Source organism: Rhinatrema bivittatum, chromosome 5, assembly GCF_901001135.1.
Source record: "Rhinatrema bivittatum chromosome 5, aRhiBiv1.1, whole genome shotgun sequence".
In the NCBI taxonomy this organism is placed as follows: Eukaryota; Metazoa; Chordata; class Amphibia; order Gymnophiona; family Rhinatrematidae; genus Rhinatrema; species Rhinatrema bivittatum.
In genome coordinates this window covers 29,438,347-29,452,959 of record NC_042619.1, presented here as the reverse complement: position 1 = coordinate 29,452,959, position 14,613 = coordinate 29,438,347, and the positions used below count along the sequence as shown (strand labels likewise).

The 14,613-nt window shown below is 45.4% G+C and overlaps 1 protein-coding gene across 2 annotated transcripts in view; it reads right to left on the bottom strand.

Moving 5' to 3' along the window:
• Positions 1-2,225, bottom strand: part of AQP11 (aquaporin 11) — a 42,026-nt gene extending 39,801 nt beyond the window's left edge. For both annotated transcript variants that reach the window (XM_029602182.1, XM_029602183.1), the window contains exon 1: positions 1,303-2,225. In XM_029602182.1, the coding sequence (XP_029458042.1) occupies positions 1,303-1,891 (589 nt within the window). In that variant the 5' untranslated portion in view covers positions 1,892-2,225. The remainder of the gene's footprint in view (positions 1-1,302) is intronic.
• Positions 2,226-14,613: the final 12,388 nt, after the last annotated feature.

Below are 14,613 nucleotides of genomic sequence, written 5' to 3'. Positions count from 1 at the left end.
GGTGCCCAGGAGACATGGCTGTACGTGCATGAGGAAAACAGGTGCTGATATGAGCGCCCATTTTAACACACGTCTTACTGCATTGGCCCTTCTGTGTTTGGGCGTGGAGTTTCTCTATCTCTCTGCCTCTGGGTGTGTAGTATCTCTGAATATATGTGGGACGTGCGTCTCTCTCTGTGTTTGTCTGGTTTATCTGTACCTGTCACTGTCAGAGTAGGTTGCGTCTGTATCTCTGCCTTTCTGGATGCGATGTGGTATCTGCTCCTTTCAGCAACCTGAAGAGAATCAAAACTGGAATTTTGAGCTTTTGGCTGGTAGTGTGATTACGTGCTACTTGGCAAATGGTACAACAGCCGATTGATTGGTGAGAAACTTTGACACCAGGCCAGGCATCCAGGATACCATTGTATGTGTGTGTATGTATATAATACACACATATCTATCTACATACATGTGTGTGTATGATGTAACTCAACAAATTGTGTGGATGGTAGGGGGGCCATGGTTCAAAATGTTTGCTCACCCCTGAGCTAGGCATTACCACATGGGTGCAGCAATGGCTACCAGAAATGTAAATTAACTTACTCCACCTTGGTTCAAGGAGTTAACTTGAAAGCAACACTAGTGTTTGAAGTTGGAAGGAGTATGACCAAAATGGCCTTCCATGCAAGCCTGTGTCCAAGTTGAGATACTCAGTGCCAATCTTGTATGTAAGGCCATTTAGGCAAGGTACGTCGAGTTAAATTAAATGGTAAGTTCTCTGGAACAGGCAAGTACATGCACAGGGATGTACTTGCCTGTTCCAGTACCAAAGTGCATCCTGTTCAACTGTAGATGCCCACCCTAGAGAGTTTAACTGATTTCACTTGACATGCCTTACCCAAATGATCTTGCAAGGGAGACTGGCACCAGGCATCATGTCTTGGACACAATCTTACATGCAAGGCCATTTTGATCACATTCCTTCTAACTTTAAGCACTTACCTCCTTACTCTTGTTTTAAGGATTTTTTTAAAGCATTTATCTACAGTAGTGTGGATTTTTCAAGTTAACTTACATTTTAGTGCATTTTTTTCTTTTACCGTCTTTTTTTGTTTTTAAATACCTGCTCGATTTGCATCTCATTAACTTACTGCATCCAGCGGGGGACCCCCCGTTTTTAATATATATGCGTTAAGTAACACCCACGCTAAAATTAAACTACGATTTTAGCACAAAAGTAGCTAAAGAGATAACGCTGGAAGAGAGTTGTGCTAACAGCCCGAAGAACACGTAACGCAACCAGCTGGGTGACGTACGAACCTGCATACACCAGGAGAACAATGATGGCGGACAGCAGCTGGGCCTGGTACTTCACCTTGCTGCCCCGCAGGTACAGCAGGCTGCTCTGGACCACGAAGGCGCAGGCTGCCTCCACCGCGGCCGCAAAGAGCATGCTGCCCGTGTGGATGCCGCTCTGACACTCCAGGTTGCCCTTGCTGTGCAGCGGCGACAGCTTCTGCGCCCACACGTTGTTCATGGTGAACCTGGCCAGCAGGGCGGCGCCGAACTGGCTGGCCAGCTGCTGGAAGCTCCCGCCGAAGGAGGCCTCGCCGGTCAGCAGCTGCTCCAGCGTGGTGTTGGGGTTGCAGGTGGCCCCGCCGAAGGTCAGAACGTTCAGCAGGGTGACGCCGTAGACCAGGAGGAGGTGGAAGTTCGGGTCGGAGGCGCCGCGCTCGGCCAGCAGCCGCAGCTCGTGGACGCAGCAGCACAGCTGGAAGGTGGAGACCAGCTCGGTGGCCAGCGAGCGGTAGCCGCCGCTCAGCTGCCCGCGCACGACCCAGCGCAGCCCTTCGCAGAACAGCACCGCCACCAGCAGGAGCGCGAGGGACACCCAGAGGCTGTCCTCCATGGCGAGGGCGAAAAAAGGGGGCCCCGCGCTGCTGCGGCTGCTACGGCTCCCGCCCGCCCCGGTTTTGGGGCTGCGTCTGTCACGGCGGTTCCCGAGTTTAGCTCTTCAGGCAGCGTGGCCGCCGCGATACCGGAAATGACAGCGAACTTTGAACTCAAGGTTAAAAGAAAACAAAAAAACAACAGTAGCTACGGGTGAAAGAGCTGAAGTACGGGCGAGCTGACGCCTGAGACCCTAGCGAGGGACTGAGGGGGAAGAGAAGAGGCGCGCCGCGCTGTTCTCTACTTTCCAGCTGCTCGCGCGAGCTCAGCCCGTTGCTCGGTTGCAAGCTTTGAAAAAAAAAACCCTCGCGCGCCGGCAAAGTCTTGAAGGGGGGGAGGGGAAAGGAGGAGGAGGTGGCAGCTTTCCAAGTGCTTTCAGTCAAATTGTAAGATCGAAAGCAAAAAGTGCACCCATAATTGGGGGGGGACGGCGGCAGATATGGAGTTGTATCAGCTTGTAGGTTGTAAGTGAGCTGTTGGGTTTAAGTGTGAACGCTTTTGTTCACTATCCAGTCGGAATAATAGTTATTCTGAGTTAAGTAAAGGCGAGAAAAGAGCGCTGTCAACCATTTTTCCAGTAAACGCGCCACACAGGCATAAGTTCTCTTTCTCTCAGGCACACACAAACACCTACTGTCTCCCTCTTTTTCAGGTGTACAGACACACACCTCCCTGCTGGCTCCCTCTCAGACATGGCAAACTGACACGCATGCACTCTCTAGCAGGCTGTGGGCCTCCGGTTGGGCTGCCTTGTGGGACGGGATTCCCCGGGGACTGTGGGCCTTCTCCAGTTGGACTGCCAGGCGGGATGGAATTCCCCAGCGGCTGGGATCTTCTTCATTTGGACCGACAATTGGGATGGGTTCACCCAGCAGCCATGGGGCTTCCTCCAGTTGGGCTGCTGGGCAGAATAAGATCCCCCCCCCCTGGCCACCAAAGGGCCCCCTCCATTTGGGCTGACTTGTGGAATGGGATTCCCTGGTAGCTGCGGGACCTCTTCCAGTTGGGCTGCTGGGTGGGATTGGATCCCCTGATAGCTGCAGGGTGTCTTCTTAACTTGAACTGTGGGCCTCTTCTTGGCTGGGCAGGACAGAATTCCCTGGTGGCAACAGATCCTCCTCCAGTTGGGCTGCCAGGTGGGATGGCACTGTAATAGGCTACAAAGAGCAGGCACAAACAGAAGACTCCAGGCACTTGGTCCTGTTACCGGAGAAGAAAGAGGCCCCAAGCAACTGGTACAAGAGGAAAGACTTTTATTGCTATAGCAAGACACAGATGAGACAATGGCTCAAAAATCTGCATGCCCCTCCTACTAAGGAGCCCGCTCTTATACATTAACACTGATGAGTCACTGCATAGGCATTACTTACAGTCAGGCCATAGCATACGTCATAAATTAGAAAGTAAGTTGCTAAAAGGAAACTTAAGGCAGACATTTCAAGCAGCAAACATGTCATTAGTGCAATTTTAATACAGGCACAAAATGGCTGTGCGTTTCAGTGCGTGTCAGTGCGTTTCAGTTCTGGCTCAGATGAATGAGGGTTCCGGTTCCGGCGGGCGGTACGACTGTTAGTAGTCTTCTGATGATAGACAAGGATCTTGGCCTCCTTCAATCTCCCCTTTGATACTTCAACTTCAGATAGAAGGCGCAAGTATCAGCTCATGAGGTAGAACCTAGAAGAAAGTGACAGTGATTAGAGGAAGACACATGCCCAGACCCTAAAATCCCATCTGGTTGCTGGTTTCTTCACCGGTTTGAGACGAGGGGTCCCTAGGGGAGCACCCCCCCCCCCCCTTTGTAGCCGGACTTAGCCAGGATGGGACAATGGTCGTGACAAGTGAATTCAGGGTAGTTCATCTTCGGTCTCTGAATCTGAAGGTAGATTGGTTGGCACCGGAGTGTAGGTGTTCAGAGTCATCAGATGTGCAGCTGTCCGTCGGTCAGCAATAGCTTCCATCATGGAGCGGAGATGCCTAAGAACGAGAGGTAGAAACAAAGGGAGGAGAAGACATGAACCAAGGAACAGCAATAAAGGGAACAGGAACCCTGTAATTCCCGGCAGTGATGGAAACCATGAAGAGAGGGAGTCGGTCCAATCGAGCGCTCCTGACCATGTCTGGACCGGAACATGAGCCAGGCGAATCATCCGGTCAGTGATGTCACGTATGACGTGACTTTGGTCATCAATCTATAAACAACAGTTAGGTTAAATTTGCCACAAACCCCTCCCTCCTGTGCGAGGAGATAATCGAGAGCAAGACGATTCTGATACACAGCAGTAATAAGCTTAGTGTTCTGTTTTGCAAGAATATTAAGAGCCATTGTGGAATCATTAGTAAGCATTAGTAAGCACCGCCTGGAGGCGAATAATTCGGTTTAACATGTAAATGGGGGTTCTGTAGCCGTATGAACCGTCCTCTGCCCACGTTGCTGGGCCATAGTATTGTACTATGCGTTCCGGGGGCCATTCCTTATCAGACCAGTCTCCAATAGGAACTTTCTCCGTGTGACGGCGATGACTGATTCCTTGGGATGCATAATCCGGAAGCCCAAGGGTTTCTCCTGCAGAAATTGGTAGAAGGAAGAAACTAGGACGGATGGTGGCAAGAAAACAAGTACCGAACCAGTGAGGTGGTAGTTGCTCATAAGCGCGACGGCCACAGACAAAGTAATAACCATCAGGGGTATTAAACCTGGTTGAAGTTCTATGAGCCTGTTGCCAGGTATTGTTTAATACTGGCTCAGACCATATAATAGCCGGGAGAGTAACATTATCAGTTTGCCACCAGGTAAAGGAAGAGTTAGCTATTTCACAAATCTCTAAGATTCTAACTCAATTCCTCTCCTCTGTGGAGGAACAGGGGATCAGCAAGTCCCACCTTGTTCCGTGCGAGGACTTCCCCCAGCGCAGACCACCTTTGCCTCTGCAAGAGGACATCAGTCCTGACCCCCGTCCAGCAGCCTGGCCCCAGGACACTCTCTCACCTCCTACATCACTGGGCTCCTTGACAGGATATCCATCTGACCCACCGGAGGAGCAACCTGAGCTGGCCTCCCCTCCGGAAGACCTCTCTTATTCAAAGTTCATGGAGAAGGTGGGCTCTAGACTTAACATTAAAACACGAAAGGTGCCAGACCCTCATGTCGAAGTGTTAGGGATTCTGAAGATCTTTCATGCGCCAGCAGAGCCAACTGCCTTGCCTTCACACACGTTGCTAGATGCAGTCATGATGAAGGCTTGGGAGTCCCCCCTTCTCTGAGCAAGCGACCTCTCAGAAGACTGACCTCAAGTTCCGGATGCGTCAATCTCCATTCTACAACGTGATCCAGCTATCACACATGTCTGTAGTGAAGAGGTAAAAATTAATCCTAATGGTTTTTTTGATGTTGTATGTTTTGTTTGATTCATATATCATTATTTATTTGTGTCACCATTTTAATATTTTACTGATGTTTCTCAAAGTTATTTATTTTTTTATTCTGATTTTATAATTCATGTCTATGTTTTATTGATGTTTTTCAAATTTACTTATGTCTTTATTATGTTTTTATGACTGATTCATAGCCCCTGAGGCAGCCATTTTAAGAGCGGCGAAACTCGGCCTGAGTCGGGCAATTGCTTTAATACGTCTCCACCACAATAAAGAATTGGAAAAGACTTTGGCATCTCTCCCTCTTTTTTGTTATCCTAGCTCCTTTTACAATACCTTCATTCCTTCTATCAGGCAGGACTGGTGACAGCTTCAGTGAGAGTCCTCGTCAATGCTATTCCAGCCTACCATCGTCTCTGTAATGGCTTACTGTGTCCAACCACCTTCTGGTTTCCTGGTTTATGAAGGGCGTTCTACGACTGCGCCTTCCGGTTAACAGACTTGCCTGTACCGTGGGATCTCGATCTAGTTCTGGAACAACTGATTTTCCACCCTTTGAATCTCTAGAGACTACTGACATGAGATATCTGTTGTAGAAGGTTTTATTTTTAGTCGCTCTGACCTCCGCAAGAAGAGTCAGCGAGTTGCAGGCTCTGGTCCACTCCTCACCGTACTTTGAATTCCAACACGACAAGGTAACTTTACGGATGCACCCCTCGTTCCTACCCAAGGAAGTGTCGGCATTCCACATCAATCAAGCCATTACCCTACCGGCTTTCTTTCCGAAGCCACACAAGAACTAAGGGGAGAGGCAGCTCTACGTGCCTTGGCCTATTATAAGTGCAGAACATACTCCAAATCTAGAGCCTCGCAACTGTTTGTTTCTTTCAGCCCGAATGCCTCAGGTTTGCCGGTCTCCAAGAGGACTCTCTTGACTTGGATTTCGCAGTGCATTCATTTCTGTTATCGTAAAAGATAGAGACCCTGACCAGTTTACCAAAGGCACATCAGATGAGAGCAATGGCAGCGTCGGTTGCTCATCTGCGTGAGGTTCCAGTAATGGACATATGCAAGGCAGCCACATGGTCTTCGTTCCATACTTCCCATAACTGTCTCAACCAGCAAGCTATTGCAGTTGCAGTGATGGGCCGATCCATACTCCAATCAGGGACCACATAAAGAGACCATCTGCTGCTGTGCACTGGTTGAGCGCAGCCAGTCATTCTCAGCCTTGTGAACTGAGCCCATGTTCCCACAGGGACTTCTTCATTCTGCGCTCACAACCTTCAGCTGGGGATCCCCAGACAGCATGGCTAATTCAGCCTGCTTATCTGCAAGAAAATAAAAGCAAGTTTGCTTACTGTAAACAGTGTTTTCCATAGATAGCAGGATGAATTAGCCATGCTGACCCGCCCCCGGACAGTCTCCACTTCATGCTTCGCAGACATGCTTTGGAACAGACTGAGGAGAAGCTGGCGCCGCGCGAAAAAGGACGCACAGTCGCACACAGAGCAAAGCTCTGTCAGCTTTGTCAAGCTCTGCCTAGCCGCCCAGACAGCATGGCTAATTCATCCTGCTATCTAGAACAACATTGTTTAGGATAAGCAAACTTGCTTTTTTCCCCAAAGAGATCCTCCCTCTGGAGTCCATGGGATGTGAAATGCATTTATCAGCAAAGGTGGGGAAAGAGGCAACAGAATTTGCAAAACAAACAATAAAATTTTTAAAGAGTTGGACCAGCAAAGAAGGAAAAACAATTGGCAAAAGCACAACTACAGTAAGAATTACAGAGAATTATTTCTGGCTATGGAGACCTAAAATGAGAGATTGATAATTGCAGCACAGGACAGTGAACTATGGACAAGATGGTTCATAGCAAACACAGATAAATGCAGATTCTGGAAAACAGAACTGGAAATGGTTACGTATCTCATTGGGCATGTCATACTGTCAGGAGGCCTGTATACATCCACTGGAAACTAAATGCTATAACAGTCCTGTACCAGAAAAGCACTGGGATCACAATCCTGACAGAACTGTAGAGGATGAAGTTGTGATCACCTTCTCATCCTAACAAGTATAAGGCTTGCTCTAAGAAAACCAGCCATTGTGGTGGTAAAGGAGAAAACACAGCTTTGCTAATGCAAGTGCCATTACTAAACGCCTGTTCAATCCAAATGTATAGAGAAGGAAAAGATCCTCAAATACCAAATGATGCAATCAAAGACAAACAAAATGTGACAGAAAGATAGAAAAATAGTTAGTTTTATTGGACACCAGTCTGATTTAAAAAGAACTTCCAAGTGTACCTTGATCTGCTGCAGTGAGGTGCCTCCAGTCTTGCGGATCACACTGTTTAGGGAGGGGGCTGTGATACATCCCAGCTTAGAGGTTAAAACTATGGGGGTGGAATTGGATTTGCCCTTCATCCTGGTGACCCACATATCAGATCCTGTCCACAGGAAATATCTTAGGCTACATTCTGTCAGACATATACAACCTTAATTGGATATCAAAGCATTTAAATCAGTATTGCATTTATTCATTACATCTCAAGCCTTATATGTGGCCCTCCCTGCCAAAATCGCTGAGAAACTTCAGTTGCTCCAAAATATTGCAGTCGGAGAAGGCACAGAAAGCTCTTGATGAGCAAGTATAAGACTGTTATATCAGCAACAACCTTGGGTTCTGATAATAGCAAGGGCAAAATGTAAGGGCAAATGCATTCCAGGCATCCACCACCCTCTCCATAAATAAATATTTTTTCATATCGGTTCTGAGTTGTTTCTCCCCCCCCCCCCCCAAGTATCATTTCGTGTCCTCGAGTCCTATAGTTTCTCGGTCATACCCCCTTCATTTTGTGACCACCACTTCTACGGTTTCCTTTCCAATGGGAAAGTTTGAAGTTCATTGGAAAGGAAACCGTAGAAGTGGTGGTCACAAAATTAAATTCCAGGGGGTTTGACTCGGAACCAACACCAGGAAATACTTCTTCATGGAGAGGGGTGGTAGGTGAATGCCCTCCCGGGACTGAAAACAGTAAATGAATCCAAAAAGACATGAGGTAAAGACTGTGGAAGTTACTAACCTTAACAGAACCCTCAGGGGTAACCTGCACGGAGCAGCAATGGCTACCACAAGCAGCTTTCTGGGCAGAGAGGATGGACCATTTGGTCTTCATCTGCTATGTTACTTTGTAATTTCTTGATTCTGATTTTTCTTCAAAGTCAGATACATATACATTGGCTACTGTTGGCGCCATATGTTAATTCACAACAATACCATGGGTTTGTATAAAGAACGCTTCCTTCAAAATAAATGGTTAAAAACAAGATTAATTCAGAAACTTGTACAACAAATCCATTAGGAATGAGTTGTGCGCCACTTCTTTTTGATAAAAGTTGAGGAAACTACTGGGATTGCTACCACCTGTGGGATGTTTGTAAACAGGGATTGTATCTCCATCCTAACCAAAAGAAAATATGTTTCTTTTAACACTCCTAGCCCTTGAAGTAAAGATAGCATATGTTTGGAATCGTTTACATATGATGTAGAATGTTGACTAAGAGGCGTGAGTAAAATATTAATGAAGTGGTTTAAATTTGCCCTGCCGGGTCAGACCAAAGGTCTATCAAGCCCAGAAATTAAGCTCTGGGTAACAGCCACTAAAAGGAGTTGAATTAGCACAGGTTTGAAACTTATGAAAAATAGTGCCAATCATCAAAACTTCAACCCTGGCCTTGATATATATATATATAGCTGACAAGTTTCAAACTTGTGCTAATTCAACCCCTTTTAGTATCTGTTACCCAGGGCTTAATTTCTGGTGGAACAACCCAAAAATGGCTTTCTGCCACCTTTTTTTTTTTCTGGGACCCAATGAAGCGAATTAGAGCAAGTGATACGAATCAGTTCTTGTCCCGCCGCAGAAATGGAGCAGAGCTGGCGGTATAAATCAGTTCAAACTCCCCTGCAGAAACAGGGCAGAGCTGGTGGTGGCATGATTCGTTTTTGTTCTCGCAGTCTCCAGAGGAAGCAAAGCAAAGAATGTTGGAATTGCTTATCCTGAGATGGGGCAGTCACATGGCCTGGAATTTTGTGCGGTTTCCTGGCATAATTGAGGCTTTGCGCTATAATAGCCAAGGTCAAAGAGACATGAGACAATTGCCTTTCAATTCCACAGCTTTTGCCGCTACTGTGTGTGTTGGTTTCCTGGCCAGATTGCTGCTTACCATGCCGGCTTCCTATGCCCCTATGCCTCTACCAGAGGAAGGGGCAATAAAGTGAGTGAGAAGGATGTGGGGTGCTAAAAAGAGTGAGGGAGGGGATTGTTGGGTTGTGGGGATCAAAGTTGGGTGTGAGTGAAGGGATCGGAGAGACTGTGAGGTATGAATGAGATAAGAGTGGGGAGGGCAGTCTGCGAATGAGGTGATTGGAGGAGGCAAGGAAAGAAGGAGGGGAGGGAAAGGGATGGGAGTGTGTGGTGGGAGGGAGGGAGGAGTGACTGAGAAAACAGTTGAATCAATGAAGATCTGTTTATCAGTTATTCAGAAATGGCTCTTTTTTAATAAATTGGCCTTTAGCTTTGCCAAAACACAATTTGTACTAATCCAGAGACAACACTAAAATTCAAGATACATCTATCACAATAGAGGACACCACATTCTCTTTATGTTCCAGAATAAAAAAATCTAGGTGTATTAACCAGACCCCTTTCTCTCATTCTGTCCTTATCTGGATTTTACAAGATGGAAATTGTATGTGGTCTGAAACATCTCCTTGATAAACCTGATTTTCAGACTGTTGTACAGGCGTCCATCCTGCCTTTGGTCAACTACTGTAATTTCATCTATATTGGCCACCCAGCAGTGACATTGGAACCTTTGCAGTTATTGCTTAACTTAGCTGCTCGTCTCATCTCAAGAAGCAAATATTTCACCAATCATGTTCGATATGCACTAACTACTGATTGCTGAACATATTCTGTATAAGATTAGTACTACTGTTTTCAGATTAGTTTCTTCTTCAGACTCCCCATGGTGTAATGTACTGATAAATGTTTATGGTCCATCACGTTAATTAAGGTCATCTCAGTGAGGACATTTGGACATACCATCCATGCAACATGCCTGGCTTGTGACTACAAGAAACTGTGCCTTTTCAGTTGCTGCCCCTGTGCTCTGGCATTCCCTCCCTGAAGCTTTGCGTCTAGCTGACAGCTTGAAGATATTTAAGACTTTGCTTAAACCTTTCCTGTTTAAACAGGCTTATTATTAACTTCTCTTGGCAGCTCTGATATTTGATAGTGCAAGTTCAATACAGCATACAAGATGTAATGTTAGGGTTTTCTTGATGTTTAAGAAATTTACACTTTATGACTGTTTCATCTGTTCATCGCTTAGTATTCATATGTAAGCGATTCATAAATAATAATAAAGATAAAAAAAAGATAATCCTTACTTGTAAATCTGTAGTAAGATCAGAAGTAATCTTTCTGTAATATGTCTCATCTAATAATTCTACACTTCCATCTCATATTGTGTTCTAGAGAGGATCACAACTCCGCCCGTTTTATCTGCAGGATTAGCTTTATTCATATGTAATTTCTTCAATGCTTTATTTTCCGCTTTAGAAAAATTTAAAAACACATGTTGTTTTGGTTGCTCCTTAATAAATGGCCTTGACCCTTCAAACCTCCATTGTTTCATGTACCCTGGCAGGCACTTTCATCAAAGTGAGGTACCTACAATAGTACACAAAATTAACAGAGTTTATGTTTATTTTTTCGTCAATAAGCAGGGCTGAATTAGCCATTACATGTGAATGACATCATCAAGCAGCACCGAATGAATCTTTCTCTTAGGTCATAGAGCTTTTGCTCTACTAAAAATGTGTGGGAATTCCCACTCGGGCTTTCTCTCGTGAACCCCCTCAGTCTTTTTTCATTTGAGCACCAGCACAGATGTGTACCCTATCTCTCTTTCTGTGAAACATTTCTTAATTTTTGTCTTTAAAGTGCCTCACTGCTTCAAGAGTGCTGACACCTCTTTTTAGTGCCTCCCTTTTTTAAAAAAGAAAACTGGAAGATTCCAAAATTCTCTTTTTTCTGGTCTTACGTCTTCTATTCATTTTTTCTTTCTTTTTTTAATTTATAATTTTATTGAACCATTTAACAATAAACATGACTCTCTGTGTTGATACAAGTTTATAAATTAATAAATCACAACAATACGTTACTCCTTGTACAAGCATAACATCAAGGTTTGAACTTTCCCCCCAGATCTCCCCCTCCCTCCCCTCCCAAACAGGATTGAGACATTACTTCCAGATAGAAATTAACACGGGCATAGATGTTGATGGTGGTGTCAAGATAAGACTGCTGCACCGACACGATTCTACATATTTATCCAAGTCCATAGCTACGTGGATTCCTGGCTGGCCACCCACACCTCGAAAGGGTGCCAAATCTTCCTCACTTGCAGAGCGGCACTGTGATTGGTAAGCCCCATCGCCTGTTGAACTGACCGGAGGCTCTGCAACCGTTTTTGGAGATGTACCAATGGAGGGATAACATCTGTCTGCCACTCTAGCGTCCACTCACAGCGCACCGCTATGATTATATAAGAGACTAGCTTCCCCTGAACAGGCTCCACCTCAAATGGCAAATTTAAGAGATCATGTTCTGGAGAGAGAGGAAGCTGTACTCCCACAATATTGTATATAAGTTGGCTAATATCTGCCCAATATTGAGATATCCTTGGACAAGACCACCACATGTAGAAATAAGTCCCCCTAGACCCACATCCCTTCCAACAGCGGGGGTCATGAGACAAATCAAATTTAAATAGTCTATCTGGAGTGTAGTACCAGCGCAGCAGCACTTTATAACTGTTTTCAGCTAATTGAGCATAGGGTGATCCCATCTTAGTGTGGAGGAAGACAGTCTCCCATTCTTCCTCTGACAAGAGTTTGCCCAAGTCTACTTCTCATGCCTTCATGTATGTGGGTTTAATGGCCGGGTCCTTATTAAGATAGTTATATATCTGTGATATAGACCCCTTCAGCTTGTCTGCTTGATCACACCAGTTTTCCATTTACGTCTTCCCCAAAGCTAAATCATGGTCTATGTGTTGTGACATAATCAGGTGCCGCACTTGGATGTATGGGAAAACGTCAGATGGATAAAATTGGTATTTATCCTGCAGAGAGGGGAAAGATATCAGAAATCCACCATTACGTAATTGTCCTAGATTTTTTTTTTGCAATTGGTATTTTATTGAAAGTTGAAAACAATTGTCCTAGATTTTTAATGCTTCTCTCTTTCCACATCCGGAAGGATCCAGACTGACACCCTGCCTTGAAAGAGGTGAGGGAATAAAGACACGTGCTAAAAAAGTAGCTCAGGGTCTCTACCAATTGTCGTCTCCCATATCTTCAAGATAGTAGCAGTTGCCAAAGGAATATTATGCAATGGCAGCCATGTAGATTTTGGTTGCCATATCATGGCAGACAGAGGCATCTGACCCATCAACTCTTGTTCAATAGTTACCTATTGTTTTTGTTCCCCCTTCCGGTTATAGTCAAAGATTGCTCGAAGGTGGGCCACCATAAGGTACCACTGTAAGTTGGGAACTCCCAGCCCCCTCTCAATTTAGGCCGAAATATAACCTTCTGTGAGACTCGAGGGGGCCTTCTCTTCCAAATATATGAGAAAATGCGTCTCTGCCAAGACTTAACAAGTGCCACGGGGATGTCTATTGGTAAGGATTGAAATAAATATCCCAACCTGGGCAATACGTTCATCTTAATGGAGGCAATTTTGCCAAACCAGGATAAATATAACCCCGACCACCTATCTAAATCCACGAAGAATTTTAGTATAAGTGGGAGGATAAACCTGGCTGCTCATATACACCCCGAGGTACTTAATCTTGCTGGTTGCCCATCGAAAGGGTAATCGTGTTTTCAACTCCTGTAGCTCCTCAGCTGACAGAGATATATTTAAAATCTCAGACTTTTCTACATTTAGTTTAAACCCAGAAACCGCACTAAAAGTGTTCATGGACTCTAGTGCTGCTTGCAGGGATACCAACGGATGTGTCAAAGTAGACAAAATGTCGTCCGCGAACATGGACATTGTATATTCTCTCGTTCCAATAAGAACCTCCTTTATCAGGTCCCGGTTGCGCACATTAATAGCTAGGGGTTCTAAAAATAGCGCAAAGAGCAGTGGGGACAGCGGTCACCCCTGCCTAGTACCTCTTTGTATTGTGAAGGCCTCAGAGTATGTTCCATTAACTTTCACACGTGCCGTGGGGGAGTTGTAAAGTTGTTCCAGCCAGTTAAGGAAATATTTCCCGAAATTCATCCCCTCCAAAGTGCGAAACAGAAAAGTCCAGTGCACATGTCAAAGGCCTTCTCTGCATCCACTGACAATAGAACCGCTGGAATAGACTGGTTCTTAACCCACCAGGTTAGGTCAACTATCTTTCTGATACTATCCGCTGCCATTCGGCCTAGGATAAACCTGGCTTGGTCAGTATGCACCAGTTTAGCCATCACCCATTCATACGGGTTGCCAAAATTTTGGTTAAAAGCTTCAGGTCTATATTGATAAGGGAGATGGGGCGATAGGAGCCGCATTGCGTTAGGTCTCAACCAGGTTTCCCTATGATGGTTATACCTGCAGTATTTAACCCTGGCCCTAGGGGCTTCCCCTCCTGTAAAAAATTGAAGAGGGTCCCAAGAGTTAGCGAATTTTTTGTAGAACTGGGGTGTAAACCCATCTAGTCCTGGAGCCTTATTAACCTTAAGGACTTTAATCACTTGATGGATTTCTACAACTGTAATTTCTCGGTCCATAAATCATCATTTCTCCTCTGTTAGAGAAGGGAGAGAAACATCATGTAGGTAATTATCTATTTGGTCCTTATCAATGGGGGAATCAGCTTCATATAGGGAGCCATACAATTGTTGAAACCTACCTCGAATGACAGGTGGAGAGGACAGCAATTCCCCGCCCACATTTTTAATGGCTGTGATCCGATTTTGTGCTTGTTTCTGTTTCAAAAATCTAGCTAGTAGCCTCCCTGAACGATTTCCCCAAGCAAATCTCTCTATGTTCAACATTGACAATTTAGCCGTCAGTTCAGCCTCTGTCAGAGCTTGTAAGTCATCTCTGGCTTTCTGAAGCTGTTTATATGTGGTCTTAGACAAAGTTTGTTTATGGGACTCTGCCAAGTGAGCAATTTGCGCCAACAGGTTACGCTTCACTGCCTGTTCTCTACGTTTAACTTGTGTACCTCGCGA